This window comes from Mobula birostris, chromosome 3, assembly GCF_030028105.1.
Source record: "Mobula birostris isolate sMobBir1 chromosome 3, sMobBir1.hap1, whole genome shotgun sequence".
NCBI classification, from domain to species: Eukaryota; Metazoa; Chordata; class Chondrichthyes; order Myliobatiformes; family Myliobatidae; genus Mobula; species Mobula birostris.
This window is the reverse complement of record NC_092372.1, coordinates 60,957,923-60,975,628: the sequence shown is the minus strand read 5'-3', so window position 1 is coordinate 60,975,628 and position 17,706 is coordinate 60,957,923. Positions and strand designations below refer to the sequence as shown.

The window sequence follows — 17,706 nt, the reverse complement described above, 5'->3', positions numbered from 1 at the left end:
CCTCCCTCTCTATAACAGAGTGATCACACCAGTGATAAAAAAAATACAGCCTCCCCTCTCCGTGCAGAGTGATCTCACCAGCGATAAAAAGGCAGTCTCCCCTCCCCATAGCAGAGCAATCTCACCAACAATAAAAAGACATTTCCCCTCTCCATGCAAAGTGATCTCACTAGCGATAAAAAGTCAGTCTTCCCTTTCTATAGCAGAGCAATCTCACAGCAATAAAAAGGCAGTCTCTCATCTCCATAGCAGAGCAATCTCACCAGCAATAAAAAGACAGGCAGTCTTTTGTGACTGCTTAAATTCTCCAAACTTTACAGATTTCATATTGAAGCAAATTTTATATTGGTTATTTTAAATTCTTGCATTATTGCTTGATTTTACTTTGCTGGTGCTACCTTAATCATCAATAAACTAATATTAACTGAAGATCATTAGATCACTCCTGAGTGCTGTACCATGTAATATTCCCACTACATTTTCTTTTCCTCTTATTTTCCGATCCATACTGAAATACTTATTGTCCCTCAGCTTCTAGTCTAATGAAAGGATCACAATTGAAGCATAATTTACTCTTTCCACTTAACATGGCTAAGTGACTATTTTCTCCTGTAGTTTGTAAAATAATGAACTTTTCTTTAATAACTAACACTGCTTGTGATTTTCATATGTGGTTAGAACTCATCAGTAAAATAAAACTAAATTGGAAAAATAAATATGTAGGTAATAGAGTTTAAAACACTAATTTGTGTAGTTCATTATCCAATAGAACTAACATAAAAGTAACATTAAAATACTGAAATACCCCGTTATCAGCAAATTTAGAAATATTGACGAAATTACCATTTAGAAATTTAGAAGTTGCAATTACATTGTGACAGAAGTAGTGTAATACTCTTCAGCCAAGTACAGGAATTTAAAAAAACCTGTTACTGGGTAATGTTTATAGCAAATTCAATCTAAGATGTATTGAGCTTGTAACATGATTGATTCTGTAACTTACAAAAATAATGTCTTTCCAGCCTGTAATGTTGAATTCCATCAGGTGACTGATGCTTAAATCCTGGCTCAAATGCCACGTGGGATTTTATTCAAGTTTGGCAAAAGGTTGAGAAATTCCAGCTGTGTATCACTCCTCGGTTGGTACACCGCCAGCCTTGTGAGCTAGTCATTCTCATTTCACATTTATCCATATGAATGTTCAGTGTTCAAAAGCAACAGTAACACAACATATAAAATCAGTTAGAAGGCTGTACGTTGAAGTCCCACTGCAATAACTTCAGTGTAAAAACCTTGGCCAATATGTCAGGGTATTAGAAAAGGAGTACTGCACCAATGAAAGCATTGTTATTTAGTCCATACATTAAATTGGAACACCAATTGTTTTCTAAGATGGATGCAATAGATCCAATAGCTCTATTTTGAAGAAGATCAGGAGTGATCTCCCGTAAAACAAATCCCTTACTCAATATTACAAAAACAGTTTTGTGTAAACTATATTTAGTTGACAGTTGTTCAAACGAAAAGAGACTTCCCTCTACAAACAAGTCCTGAAAGCACTTAATATCTCATCTATCCCATTCTTTAAAAGCCACATCAATCATGGAGGGTTTAAAAAAATAATTAGAAAAAATGGGACCCGAAAGAGAAAATCTCAATAAGCCAAAGTATTTTTGGAATTGTATCCAAATTTTCATAGTGCGTTTAACTACCAGATTATCAGTTAACTTACTCAGAGACAAAGGAAGTGAGGATCCAAGAAGAGAAATAATAGAAAATTTATTAACAGAGTTAGCTTCTAAAAAAACCCACATCGGGCAATCCTCACGATTAATGTAATATAACCAAAATGTAAGATTTCTTATATTAACTGCCCAATAATAAAATCTAAAGTTTGGTAAGGCTAATCCTCCATTCTTTTTATCTTCCTGAAGATGAATTTTATTTAATCTAGAACGCTTATTCTTCCATATATAAGAAGATATAATAGTCAAGAGAATCAAAGAAAGATTTAGGAATAAAAACAGGTAATTCCTGAAAAAGACATATAAATTTAGGTAATATATTCATTTTAATAGAGTTAATTCAGCCAATCAGCGATAACTAAAGAGGTGACCAATTTGATAGTATCCTTTTTACGTGATTCAATAGGGTAAGAAAATTTTCTTTAAATAGACGCTTATAATTTTTAGTAATTGTTACACCCAAGTAGGTAAATTGGTTTCTTACAATTTTAAAAGGATGGTTAGAATTTATTGGTATCAAATTATTCAATGGGAAAAGTTCGCTTTTATGTAGGTTTAATTTATAACCTGAGAACTGGCTAAAACAGGAGAGTAAAGAAAGCGCATGGGGTAACGAAGTCTCAACATTAGAAATAAATAGCAGCAAATCATCAGCGTATAGTGAGACTTTGTGAATAGTGTCTCTCCTTAAAATACCGGTGATATCATTAGATTCTTGAAAGGCAAAGGCTAAAGGTTCTAAGGCCAGATCAAAAAGCAAAGGGCTCAACGGACAGCCTTGTCTAGTGCCACGTTGAAGCTTAAATGGTTTGGAATTATGAGAATTAGTGATAACCCTAGCGGAAGAAGCTAAAGTAATTTAATCCATTGAATGAAAACAGGTCCAAAATTGAATTTTTCTGAAGTTTTAAATAAATAATTCCATTCAACTCTGTCGAAAGCTTTCTTAGCATCTAGAGATACCACATATTCCGAGATCATGTTAGAAGGAGAATAAATAACATTTAATATCCGACGAATATTAAAGTGAGAATATCGATTTTTGATAAATCCAGTTTGGTTATTGGAAACGACAGATGGTAAATATTTTCAATCCTATGGGCCAAAACTTTAGATAGGATCTTAGTATCAACATTAAGTAAAGAAATTGGTCGGTAAGAGGAGCATCCAATACAGATGGAGGCCACTGGGCCTGGAGAGTTTATACCAGCTCCTGGTAGAACTATCCCATTCCTGTGATCTTTCCCATTAGCCTTGGAAATATTGCCCTCTGAGACATGCCAATTGCCTTTCATTTTCAACAAAAAACACAATAAAAACTAATCAATTGTTGGTGCCTGGAAACTAAGATGAGCACAAAAGGGCCTAAATAAATATCTTCCTTTTTTTCTTTGTCCAGAACTATTTCAGGATATGAAGACACTTGAACTCTACATATCATCAGCAAAATGTCAGAGCAATTTAATAAATGCAGAACAACCAGTACTGGCAACAAGCAGATGATGATTATCTATTTTTACTTAAGTCAGTGAGTGGCACGATGGTACAGTTCCACAAGTGCTGGCCACCTGCATAAGAGCATAAGTAGATGTAGACCATTCAGTTGCTCCAATCTGCCCTGCCATTCAACACAATTATGGCTGATCTGCCTCAGAACTAGTTTCCTGCCGTTTTCCTTTGTTTTCATTACTATCCAGAAAACTAGTATTCAGTGTTCTGATTGCAATCAATGATGGAATCTCCATAGCCCTGTGGCAAGAAATTCCAAAAACTCATCACTCTCAGGGTGGAGAGTATGCTCTTCATTTCAGTCTTGAATGGTCTATCCTTTATCATGAGACGGTGCCCCAGCACAACGAACATGCACATTTTAAGAAAATACACAGATCGTTATTTGAGAGTTGGGGTAAGCAGATCTGGTTTCACCCAATACAAAATAAGTATGCTTTTGAACAAATCAATAAACAGACGAGATTCTGCAGATGCTGGAAATCCAGAGCACCAGACACAATTTTGGAGGAGCTCAGCAGGTCAGGCAGCATCAATGGAAAGGAATAAAGAGTTGGCATTCCAGGGCTTGTTCAGGATTTTCCAGCAGGAGCTAGGACAGAGAGTTCTGACATCCAAGGGACATAAAGCCCTACCCTTATCAATGAACATTTCTGCTAAGACTGGAGAATGAAGGAATAATTAAGTTATGCATTTACACAAGGAACCAATGGGAGAGCTACCCTCATCAGCTGGGAGATCACTTTGGTAGAATCTGAATGTTATTGTCACAGGACGACTTAACTCCACCCTTCTAGCCATTGCCTGACTCTGGAGACTGGGAAGTTTCGGGCCTATTTGGTTAAAATGCAGCCTAAACCCAACATATGGATTACTACAAATGATACTGGGAGAAAGATAGAAAATTATTACAGATAAAAGTTGGCATTTCTTCTGCTAAATTCTGGAGCTGCAGTCTGCAAGATAATAAGTAGTTCAAAAAGAAAGGCAAGGATGGGGCTAGGCTTGAGAAGATGATTGTGGAAATTCACATCTGCAATCTCTGCTGGTGTCAGAATTCAGTAAAGTCAAACTTCTTGTGTTCAGCATTGCAATAGAAAATAGACTGCCTTCTCTGACTGTACAATCCAATTACCCCCATTTATAATTGTGTGCTAATGTCAGTCCTGATAAAATTCCAGACATTTGAGAGGAATTGAAACTTATTTTTCTCCTGCCCTCTGGCCAGACAGAGGGTCAGAGATTAGCATGAATGACATAAGTTAAATGTCGAGGTAATTGAAGTAGTAATACATAGTATTAATGCTACTTTCAAAGTAGATTAACACAGATGCATAAACAATACAACGCTTTCAAAACGAACTCTGGTTTCTCGAACTTCTGGTAATGCCCAACCCCCCCCCCTTCTCCATTCCCCATTCCCACTTCTCTCTCTCAACTTATCTCCTTACCTGCCCATCACCTCCCTTTGGTGCTCCTTCCCCTTCCCTTTCTTCAATGGCCTTCTGTCCTCTTCTATCAGATTCCTCCTTCTCCAGCCCTTTATCTCTTTCACCAATCGAGTTCCCAGCTCTTTACTTCACCCCACCAGCTCTCTTCATTTCACCTATCACCTACTATCTTGTATTTCTTCCTCCCCTCCCCCCACCTTCTTACTCTGACCTCATCTTTTTTCTCCAGTCCTAAAGAAAGGTCTTGGTCTGAAACATCGACTGTTTACTCTTTTCCAAAGATGCTGCCTGGCCTACTGAGTTTCTCCAGCATTTTGTGTGTGTTGCTCGGATTTCCAGTGTCAGCAGATTTTCTCTTGTTTGTAGTTGAGCCCACTAGAGGAAAGGCAATTCTGGATTGGGTGTTGTGTAATAAACCTGATTTGTTTAGGGAGCTTAAGATAAAGAAAGCACTGGGATGCAGTGATCATAATGCGATAGAATTCATCCACAGTTTGAGAGGGGGAAGCTATAATGAGATGTGCCACTGTTACAGTGGAATAAAGGGAACCACATAGGCATGAGCGATTAGCTGACCAAAGTTGATTGGTAGAGGCCACTAGCAGGGATGATGGCAGAACAACAATGACCGGAGTTTCTGGGGATAATTCGGAAGGTATAGAATAGATACATCCCAAAAATGAAGAACAATTCTACAGGGAGGATGAGGCAACTGTGGCTGACAAAGCCAGCATAAAAGGAAGTTAGAGGATTGGGAAGCTTTTTTTCAGGTTTATAAAAAGAGTAAAAATAGAGGTGAGAGTGGATATTGGACTGCTGGAAAATGATGCCGGAGAGGCGGTAACGGGGGACAAACATACGGAGGACGTACTTAGTAAGTATTTTGCGTCAGTCTTCACTGTGGAAGACAATAGTAGTATGCCAGAAATTCAAGGGTGTCTGGGGATAGAAGTGAGTGTAGTTGCTATTACTAAGGAGAAGGTGCTTGGTAAGGTGAAAGGTCTGTAGGTAATTAAGTCACCTGGACCAGATGGACTGCACCCCATTCTGAAAGAGTTAGAGGCATGAGCAACGATCTTTCAACAATCACTAGATCCTGGAATGGTTCTGGAGGATTGGAAAATTGCAAATGTTATTCCACTCTTTAAGAAGGAATGGAGGCAAAAAAAAGGAAATTATCGACCATTTAGCCTGAATTCAGAGGTTGGGAAGATGTTGGAGTCCATTACTAAGGATTAGGTTTCAGGGTATTTGGAGGCACACCCATTGTAGGCAAAAATCAGCATGGTTTCATTAAGGGAATTCTTGCCCAACAAATCCATTGGAATTCTTTGAGGAAATAACAGGCAGGATATACAAAGGAGAGTCAGTGGATGTTGTTTACCTGGATTTTCAGATGGCCTTTGACAAGGTGGTGCATGTGAGACTGCTTTACAAGATAACAGCCCATGGTATTACATGAAAGATACTAGCATGGAGTGGATACAAAGGGAGCCTTTTCTGGTTTGCTTGCCAGTGACTAGCGGTCCACAGGCATCAGTTTCCGACTGCTTTTTTTCATGTAATATGCCAAAGATATTGGATGACAAAATTGATGGTTTACAGACAATAAAGCAAGGAGTAAGCAAAAGGACCTAGATTGTTAGAACAGGCTAAGAAATAACAGTTGGAATATAATGTAGGGAAGTGTATGGTCATGCATTTTGGCAGAAGGAATAAAGGCGTAAAGTATTTTCCAAAAGGGGAGAATATTTAAAAATCAAAGGTGCAAAAGGACTTGTCAGTCCTTGTGCAGGATTCCCTAAAGGCTAACTTGAAGGTTGAGTCAGTGGTAAGGAAGGTAAATACAATGTTAGTTTTCATCTGAATCAGGTTTAATATCACTGGCTTATGTCGTGAAACTTGTTAACTTTGCAGCAACAGTACAACGAAATACATGTTAAATAAATCTGGAGAAAAAACTGAATTACTTTCATTTATATTTACGTCCATTAAGTAATTAAGTTAAAACAAGTAGTGCAAAAAAACCAGAAATAAAAAGTAGTGAGACAGTGTTCATGGGTTCAATGTTCATTTAGAAATTGAATAGCAGAGGGGAAGAAGCTGTTCATGATTGCTGAGTGCATGCCTTCAGGCTTCTGTACCTCCTTCCCAATGGTAACAGTGTGAAGAGAGCATGTCCTGGATGGTGGGGATTCTTAATGATGGATGCTGCCTTTTTGAGGCACCACCCTTTGAAGTTGTCTTGGATACTACAGAAACCAGTACCCATGAAGGGGCTGACTAATTTTCTGCAACTTACTTCAATCCAGGATGTAATACTGAGGCGTTATAAGGCATTGGTCTGACCACACTTGGAGTATTGTGAGCAATTTTGGGCACCTTATCTAAGATGTGCTGGCATTGGAGAGGGTCCAGAGGAGGTTCACAACAATGATTCCGGGAATGAAAGAGTTAACCTATGAGGAGCATTTGATGGCTTTGGGCCTATACTCACTGGTGGTTAGAAGAATGGTGGGGATGGAGGTGCAGAATCTCACTGAATATTCTTAATACCGAAAGGCCAAGATAGAGTGGATGTGGAGAGCATGCTTCCTACAGTGGGGGAGTCTAGGACCAGAGGGCATGGCCTTCTGCATAGAGGAATGTCCACTTAGAACAGAGATAAGGAGGAATTTCTTTAGGCAGAGGGTAATGAATCTGTGGAATTCACTGTCACAGACAACTGTGGAGACCAAGTCATTGGGTATATTTAAAATGGATGTTGACAGGTTCTTGATTAATCAGTACGTCAAAGGTTATGGGGAGAAGGCAGGAGTATGGGGTTGAGAAAGATTAATAATTCAGCCACGTTGGAATGGCAGAGTAGACTCGATGGGCTGAATGGCCCAATTCTGTTCCTATGTCTTATGGGCTTATATCCAGGAATGCATCAGAAAGAAGCCATGCTGCATCTATATAAAACTTTACTTAGAATATTGCATGCAGTTCTGGTTAGTAGGATGCTGCCTGGATTAGAGGATATTAACGATAAGGCTGGACAAATTTGAGTTGTACTCCCTAGAGTTTCAGAGGCTGAAGGGTGACCAATAAAGGTTTTTAAAATTATAGGAACCATAGATTGGATAGTCAGTCAGAATCTTTCCCGAAGATAGAAATGTCAAGTACCAAAAAACATGCTTTTAAGGTTAGAGGAGGGAGGCTTAAAGGTGATATGAGGGGCAGGTACTTTTTAAACACAGGGAGTGGTAGGTGCTTGGAATAGGTTACTGGGGTTTATAAGTAGAAGCAGGCAGATTGATGGGGTTTTAAGAGGCTTTTATATAGACGCATGAATACGAAGGGCAGAGGATACACTGGACATATGGAGGATACACGGACATTTAGTACAAACCAGCATCAACATGAGCTGAATGGTCTGAACTGTTCTATCTCAGAAAGAAATTGTGCAGGGAGACAAAATGAAAGAGGAATCAAAGGGAACACAAGGGTCAACACATAGGGAAAGGGATGGAAGAATGGGAGGAGAGTTTGTACAGAGGATTTTTGGTGAAATGTAGGGAAAGAGGAAGGAAAGGAAGGTTACACTGGTCAGAAAGGAAGGGGAGGTACAGAAGAAGAGGACGAGGGGAAAGCATAGATAGAAATAGGCAGGTGGAGGGGAAGGTGTGGATAAGCAGGAGGAGAACGATCAGGAATAGAATAAACAAGGAGGTGTGAGGGAGTAGAAACTGCCCCATTACTATGTCAGCCATTCTAGGACTGTAAGCTTAAGACTGTGAAGGTAAGCCCAATGTAGCAGGACTGTGTCAGTAGAATGAAATTAGTCAATGTTGTGTCTTTGCAACCACATATGGAGTAAATAACTGTTGGTGCAGTTCATGATATTTTGTGACATTCAGTTCTAACTTGTCACCAACTTGTTGAGAGAGAGAGAGGGATAGAGAAAGAGACACAGACAGACAGACAGACATGTGCAGACAACCAATCCATACATAGTCAAAAGAAAATCTGAAGATGCTGGAAATCCCAGCAACACACACAAAATGCTGGAGGAACTCAGCAGGCCAAGCAGCATCTGTGGAAATAAGTACAGCCGATGTTTCAGGCTGAGACCCCTTGGCGGATTGACCAACACATAGTGCTGGGGGGGGGGTCATTGCTCTAAAAGAAAGAGATCCGTACATTACAGTTAAGGTGAGAGTTGGTGGAAGTTTCAAAAGACAATGATATAATTGCAAGAATTTATCTCCTTCCCCTATTGGTGCCAGAAGCACATCTGAAATACAATTTAAAAAATTCAAGAGGATGCCAGATAAGGCTGAATTTATGGAATGCAGAATTATTGAATTAATTCATAATTCATGACTCATAATTTATGAAATAATTCAAGAATAATTTAACGAATTAATAAAAAAAGGAATACCTAAGGATCTGGAAAAAAGAATATGATGGACAAGGTAGCGTAAATGGAAACTATTGGTGGAGATAAGTAGCTGCAATGTTACCATTACCAGGTTGATTTTCTGGGTTGGAAGTTGATGAAAGTGGAGAGATGGGGCTGGAAGCTAATGGAGAAACATAAGCCCAAGCTTCTCAAAGGCTACTGAGTCTTAATTTCATTGCAGGCCACTTCTCCCTATGCCAACATCCACAGCAGGTAGTCGACTTCCATTCTAGCAGGAACCATTACAGAGTAAACACAAAATAATCTGCAGATGCTGAAGTCAAAGCAACACTCACAACACGCTGGAGGAACTCAGCAGGTCGGGCCTGCTGAGTTCCTCCAGCGTGTTGTGAGTGTCACCATTACAGAGTAATCTGTAGTTTCAGATTCGGCAGCCCATTCCCATTGCTAATAGGAATAAGTGAGTGGGTGTCCAGTCCTTGGCATTACAATGGAATTGTGTGCAGTATATGATTTTATTCAAGGAAATTGGCAAATATTTCTGCTGTTCCTGGTTCACAAGCCGTGTCTTTCCAAAACTTCTGAGAAACCTAGCCTGCCAGCTTCAGTGAAACATATAAATTGCCAACCTGCCTATTAGAAATGGTTGCCTGTCACTGTCTAATTTCAAGTTTTATCCACAGGGTTGGTTGAGTGAGTAAGGTCTGAAAATAATTACATGGAAACACAAGAGATTGCAGGTACTGGAATCTGGAGACAAAGGCAAACTTGGAGGAACACAGCAGATTAAGCAGCATTTCCAGAGGCAAAGGGATGGTCAAGGTTCTTGGCTGAGACCCTGCATCAGGACTGAGAGTGCAGAGGGAAGACAGGAGGGGTGAGACAGGGGCTGGTAGGGGATAGGTTGAAGCAGGAGAGGTAGGAAATCATGGGAAGATGGAGCCAGGTGGGGAAAAAGGAGGGAAAAATGAGTGAGCAGAGAGCAAGGGACAGCACAGTCTGTTGAATGAGTTTTAGATTTCTTACTCAGTAAAACAGAAAAAAAGATAACCAATAGCTAAATGGAAAATTGATATGGCATACTGGAAATAGCTGAAAGGTGTGTTGTATAGATATAATTAATTCTTTTCATTGAATATGGAAACCATGTTTTAGTAGCAGAAGGTTTTCATCATTTGGACTTGCATCCCAGACACAATATTACATTTCAACATTTCTACTTGAAACAATTGCACTGAAATTGCAAGTGATTTTGATAGGAGGCAGCAATGAGTTTTGCTTCATACAATGTGTGTTGGCAGCACAGAGCTCAATTGACTGCATGGGCTTTACAACAGCATAATGTTTCTTTCCCATCATCCAGCACATATTTTATTCTGAACAATTATCACAGCTACTTTAGATTTGGCCTGAAAATTAACAAACAGATAAAAAATTCAGTCTTGGATGACTTGGGTCACAATTAAATGAAAGAAACCCAGGACCCTGAGCATTTCTGCATGCAAGAGAGACTCCAGACCAAAAGACAAGCCCACTGCAGTCATTGTGAAGATGTTACAAATAGTATATCAGTTAACCTATGATTACTTAAAAACTAAACTGTATTCTCAAAATTTGTTCAAATGTTTTGAAATTCTAAAGAATATGAACAAGGATTGAAGTGAATCTTAATTAAAATGCATTAAAAGGCAAGTGACATTTGAATTGTTGCATACAAGTCAAACTATTATGAACTATTACTGTATCTCCCATATCTATAGAATTTTTAAGGAAACACAAAACATTTTGACAACTTTGATAACAAAAAGATACAATGGCACGAGCAGTCTTGTCATTCTGCTGTTGCACGTCTGCTGTGACTAAGTTGAGATTTGGCTGCATTTGAAGTATTGTGTACAGTTCTAGTTGCTGCATTACAGGAAGGACATGGAGGCTTTTGTGAGAATACAGAAGAGCTTCATCAGGATGCAACCTACATTAAGGAGTACTAGCTATAAGGAGAGGATGGAGAAACTAGGATTGTTTGCTCTGGGGAGTCAGAGGCTGAGGGGAGACCTGATAGAAGTTTATAAAATTATGACAGGAATTGATGGAGTAAACAGAATCTTTTTATCAAATATTAGAGGGCACAGCTTTAAAATGAGAGGAGGGAAATTAAAAGGTGATGTGCAGGGCATGTTTAATTTTGTAACACAGAGTATGGTAGGTGCCGGGAAAATTCTGCCAGGGAGGGGCTGGAAGCAGACATTTAGAGGCATTTAGAAAGGCACATGAATCTGCAAGGAAATGGAGAGATTGGTATTACCTCCAGATGGGATTAGTTTAATTTGGCATCACGGTCAACATGCACAACATTGGCCAAAGGGGCTATCACTGTGCAGTACTGATCTATTTTGATGCAAGAGTGAGGTACAAGCTCTGGAAGAAAGTAAGAAAAACACTCAAGTATGTATATATGGGTTTCTCATGTAAAATTTTATTTTATTGATTAACCATGACAAAAGGGGAATGATATTAAAATTACATTCCTCTGTCTTATCAGTTTGTCTCCCCTTCTTTTTTTGCCAAAATGTTATCATTATGTACTTTGTCTTTAGTACTATCAATATTATCCCCTTTTTCTATGAAAACTGAACAATTCGGCTTGATCAATCTCACCTCTGAGTGGGGCAACATTACCTATAGCTGCATTTTCTTCAAGGGGTTGGTGGGTGCTAGCAGTAGGCTAGGGATAGTAGAGAGTACTTGGAATTGCTGCATATTTCAGAATGCCTGAGAGCTCCTAGTCACGCAAACCCCAAGTGCCTTTAATAGCAGTCAATAGCTCTAAGCCAAAAACAGACCATCTGGTTAACATCCAGATACAGTCAAACACTTGAAAATTGAAATACATTTGGAATGAGGCCAAGACTTTTGTTGAAGAATAATAACAAACATCACTGATAGTTCCATGTCTGCTCTCCTTGGTATCATATTGAAATTTAATTACAATTATCAGTATTTTTTTACTACTTGAGTTAGAGCTTTTTAAAAAGTGTCCTTTCTGTAAACGGTTCAAGAAAATATGTTGTATAATATATTTAAAAAAGTGCAATACTGAGTTTATCAATTGGAGCTTAATAAATTTAATGATGTGCATTAATTTTATATATTATTGGGTGAGGTTTCAAAATATGACATGTTAATCACCACATTCTCCTTGAAATGCATTGAAGGATAACAGTAATATGCTGATAACAGATATGCATTATATCAGGACAGGATGGAGGACATAAAGTAAGATGATGAGTTTGGGGGTAGGGGCATGTAGTGATGCTGGAAGAGATAGTAAAGTGTAAGGGGAAGACAGGGACTGTCAGCATGAAATTGCTATTGTTTTGTGCAGAAGATGACAAGAATTTGCATGATATTCATACAGCCTTCATTACAAGAAAGCTTGAAATCCTAAAGGCACAGGATTGCATTTATATGAATCGTTTTACATCCTCAATGTCTTCCAACCAAATGGATTACATCCATTCTTTGATTTACAAAAGGAATGTGTTCCTCCAACTGAAGCTTTGAAAATGATAAAAGCTGGGGGAAGGGCACCATGGACATTTCTATACAGTGCAGTCCTGTGTATAAATTGTAGTATACTTCTATACAGTGCAGCAAAACATTGATTCGTAAACTGAAGACAAGGCTCAGTGATGTTCTAGAGAAAATTCATAAATTACACTTTTGGGATGCAGTCACTGTTGTTATACTGGCTCCAGCTACTTTACTGAATGCATTCATGTGAACTTAATTTGCCCACTGTAAAGATTAAAGTTTAGCTTTATTTGTCACACGTACACGAAAACCATTAAACATACAGGGAATTGCATTGTTTGTGTCGAGGATGTGCTGGGGGCAGCCCACCAGTGTGGCCACACTTCTGGCACCAACAGAGCATGCCTTCCACTTACTAACCCTAACTCATACATCTTGGGAATGCGGAGGAAACCGGAGCACCCACTAGAAACCCATGCAGTCATAAGGAGAACGTACAAACTCCTTACAGACAGCAGCGGGAATTACAGCTGGTGCTGTAAAGCATTACACTTATTGCTGCCACATGCGTACTGCATGGAAATGCCGAAAAGATGGATTTACCAGTAAGGTATATCAAAGGGCACTCTTTAACAATACTTAACTGCGGAGGCATAACCACTGCCTACTTAACAATGAAATACTATTAGGAAGGTCAAGAAAATTGTCTTGAGTACTTTTTCCACAAGTTGGATAATTTGGTGTGCTTAGACAAAGTGACCATTGTATTCCTGATTCCATGAATTTGGCAAATTCACAATTGTCCTGACAGTATAAATTAGCTTTTAAAAATCCACCACTATTTATGTAGAGACCACTACTTCCATACTTTTTACAGAAGAAAGACCAAACTCCAACAAATAACATTAATTCCTTGGTGTACTGATTACTTAAGGAATGAAACTACTTGTATATTGTTGAAACTGATAAGCATATCCACATGATACTAGACCTTTTGTATTATCCAAAAGCTTCCAATGTGGCTATTTATAATAACTGAAAAGTTGTGTTTATTCTTTGCCTTAATGGGATGTGAAGCCATGAGCAAACACACCTGTTTCCATTCAGTTGAAATGGAGCATTTCAGCACGAGACTTTAAAATGAACATTAATGGATGGATGGATGAAGGTTATTACTTATTTGATTCATATTATTGAGGGATTACTTCACTTCAAATGATGGGTAGCTCATTGGAAAATGCTGCATCACTTGAGAACAGCATGATCCCACATGCAGCATGTGATCAAATACAAAAAATCTGCTGGATAATGGTTGGAGTTGGGAGGCAGTGTCAGGTAGATTACAGATGGAGGCAGATTAGGAGAACACAAAAATATGAAAGGCAGATGGAACAAGGTGAAAAAGAGGAGGATGAAGGCAGGAGACATCAGGGACAATTGTTGAGGGAAAACTTTGCCTCGGATACACCTGCTGCTGTTGTTCAAACAGCGAGGCATGGTCTTTTACATTCAACGAAGCGAAAAATTAATCCCAAATTTAATGTTTCACTGCATGATCTCTAGCTATCAAGTCTTCAGCCATAGGAGGCAATTTCACTTTGTTTACCATTCAAACACTTTATTTAATAATCCCTATCCAATCTGTTCAATCTTCTCTGCCCTACAGAAAACAATCACTGCTTCTCAAAGTACATTCACATCACCGTAATCTCTCATCTGCAGAACCATTCTATTAAATCTTTATCTGAACTCTTTTAAAAGTCTCTTAATCCTACTAAAGTGTGGTGCCTAGAATTGGAGCAGTTTTAGATACAGTACAAAGGAATTTGCTAGAATCTATTAATAGGGTTGAGTTAGCAGAAAGTCACAATATGATCTCCACAATCAACATGCATTTATTAAAGAAAAAAAGGTTCAACAAATAGATTTGAGTTTTTGAGGATGTAACTAGATTAGAACTAGTGGAAGAGATTCTCTGAAAGCCTTTGGTAAGGTGCCATGTAAGAGAATATCACACAAGATTAGAGCTCAGAGGATATTAGTACAGATTGAGGATTAGTTAATGGACAGAAAGCAGTAGGAGTAAATAGGTCATTTTCCAGTTGGTATGTTGTAATTACAGCAAGGATCAGTGCTTGGACTAGTGCTACTTTACAAATTATATTAATGATTTAAATGAAGAAACTGAATGCTTTGTAACCTAGCTTCCTGGTAATATAAAACTTAAGTGGGAAATTAAGCTGCAAATGATGGTGATAAAAGAGTTAAAAATTTCATTCTGCACTTCTTTTTGCCTTGGTAAGTTGAAAAGGATCAACAAACATCTATGTAATTAAATTTAATTCCATTGCCTTACCTGATGGGTATTACCACCGGGAATGTGTAAAGTCTTGAACTGTTTCATGTGTGCCCGTGCTCTTGCTATGCCCCGAAGTGTCTCAAACACTTGCTCCACAACGTCAGTGGCTATGTCAGATGTTAATTCAGCTGATGAAGAACAACCTGAAATCAATATATAAATATACTTAATTTAGGGATATTTCTTGTGCAGCCCCATAACACACATTTTTATTTCACTGTTCACAGAATGCCTGCTATGAAATTATATAAGTCATGCATTCACTTCAGTTTGTAGTGATTGCTATGATATTGATCCACAAAGGCTAGAAAGGCTCTGAATTAATCACTGGTCACTGTTTAGATAAAGAATTTCATTTGGGATGACAAGTTTCCCAGTTCAGTACAAATCACTTTGGCCTGGAATAGAAGCAGAAATGGAATGTGGTGAATTCAGGAAGTTTATTATCCTCATTGCCACTAATTCTACTCAAAATACCAGCAGAACTTTTGTAGCAATTGAACACCGTCATGATTTTCAATAGCCTAGCTTTTAAAGAGGCTAAAATTGACTGGCTTTTCTGTTCTGGTTCACTCTCCAGACGTGCTGCTACCTGTGCCTGACTACAAGCTCTGTGCTAATTCCTAATGCAAACATAATTATACATTAGGGTATAATGTAGATCACATGGGGTAAATTGCACTTCATTCTCTTTCAGAGGAGCATCCTTTAATCAATAGTTATAAATATGGTTGAGAGTTATCCTTATGCCATCTCTCAGAGATGGCGCCAAGACAGCAAATGAGTGGTGCAAAGTTCTTGAAGTTTTCACTATGTTCAGTAGCTATCAAGTAACGATCTAATATTAATCATCATGGTCTTTAACTTTGCTTAAATAATCATAATTTCAAATCTACTCAATCACTTTCGTAAATCAGGTAACTGCTCCAAACAAAGTTTCCTTTCAGTAAGCAAACAATGTTTCTATGTGATACACATAAAAATTGCTGGTGAACGCAGCAGGCCAGGCAGCATCTATAGGAAGAGGTACAATCGATACCTCTGTAGATGCTCGAAACGTCGACTGTACCTCTTCCTATAGATGCTTGAAACGTCGACTGTACCTCTTCCTATAGGTGCTGCCTGGCCTGCTGCGTTCACCAGCAATTGTTATGTGTGTTGCTTGAAATTCCAGCATCTGCAGATTTCCTCGTGTTAATGTTTCTATGTACTCATTTTAAGATGGGAAATAGTGAAGTGATAGGTAACTTAGACCCTGGGGTAAAGATTGTGAAAATGTATAAAGGATTCCATCACGATTGCTACCCAAATGTTGTATGTTTACCATGATGATTAGGGTTTGCCTCATTCTTTTAAGGGATGGAAGAAGCAGTGCAATTTGGGGCAGTTCTAACAAAGCAGTGGGCTGCCAAGTGTCTTCTTTACCGCTTCTAGGGCAGTGATAGTGAGAATCACAGAAGATGCACGTAGCCAGGTCAGAAACTACAGAAACGAGAGAAAATCTGCAGCTGCTGGAAATCTGAGTAACACACAAAAAACGCTGGAGGAACTCAGCAGGCCAGGCAGCATCTAGAAAAAGAGTACAGTCAACGTTTCGGGCTGAAAACTACAGAATGTGTTTTCTATTTGCAGAAGAATATGCAAGGAAACATAATCCCCAGACAATAATACTAAATTGAATTTACTGAAAGTGATGAAGGAATTGTTAGGATCTCAGTCCTTTGCAGGAATTGTACAATTTCACCAGTCCTTATTATTACATCAATTTCAGATTTTAACAATGGGAGAAGATTCTTTGTAGTTAACTGTGGAAAACTTTAAAATGTAAAATAAAATTTGTTCTGTGAAATTGAATAAAATAATCAGTCTGTCAGAGTGTACAAAGTAATTAATGAATGTGAATCTAATTTTTTGTCAACAGTCATTGACCAATAACTTTTTAGGATGTTTTAATCATGGTGCTTAGCTAATTCATCTTATGGAACACCTATGGTAGACCCCAATTGTGCGTTTACAACAAGGTTCTTAGTTGTTAGCCTTTCTCTAAGCCAATGTAAGACCACCTTTTAACCATTTTAACCTCATGCTTCAGGTCTTGCTTAGATTTACAACAGTGACCAGTTTACAAAGTCTGCCTGTTGATGCTGTCACCTCTGTGCTGGTTATCAGGAAGACACGCCTGGTAAGCTGTCTCACTGTTGACTTGTTAATGAGCATTCATGTTGAACACTTGACATTCAACTGAATGACAGAGTACTTTAAAATTAATTTCCCTTGCATGGAGTTAGATTAATGGAATCACAAAACATTCTTAAAATACCATTCAGCCTTGTATCACTCAAGTGTTGGGAACCTCCTTTTCTTATTCTACAATACCCCTGTCAAGAATGCTTCAATTATGAATTACATTTCTAGTTAAAACTCCTGTGAAAGTGAGTAATAGCGTTGCATGAAAAGAGTCAGCAATTGACTGAGACGACAAAGTCATAAGATTGCTTTTTTTTTTACCTTGATAATAGAGGCAGTTCTGACAATCAGAAGCCATGTATGGAATTCCTTTTTCTGGGAGATCATACTTCGATGACATTCTTTGGTGCCTTCAGATTTGATCAACTGAAGGCACTCCTATTTGGCCTTGTATTCCCTCTATTCATCCACCTTGCTTATATCTAACATGCACTGTCTTTTTCAGACATTATT

At 38.5% G+C, this 17,706-nt stretch overlaps 1 protein-coding gene across 1 annotated transcript in view; it reads right to left on the bottom strand.

Moving 5' to 3' along the window:
• The window catches only part of scfd2 (sec1 family domain containing 2), a 302,066-nt gene that overhangs the window by 39,995 nt on the left and 244,365 nt on the right, over positions 1-17,706 (bottom strand). The window contains exon 6 of the mRNA XM_072252713.1: positions 15,004-15,149. Within this exon, the coding sequence (XP_072108814.1) occupies positions 15,004-15,149 (146 nt within the window). The remainder of the gene's footprint in view (positions 1-15,003; positions 15,150-17,706) is intronic.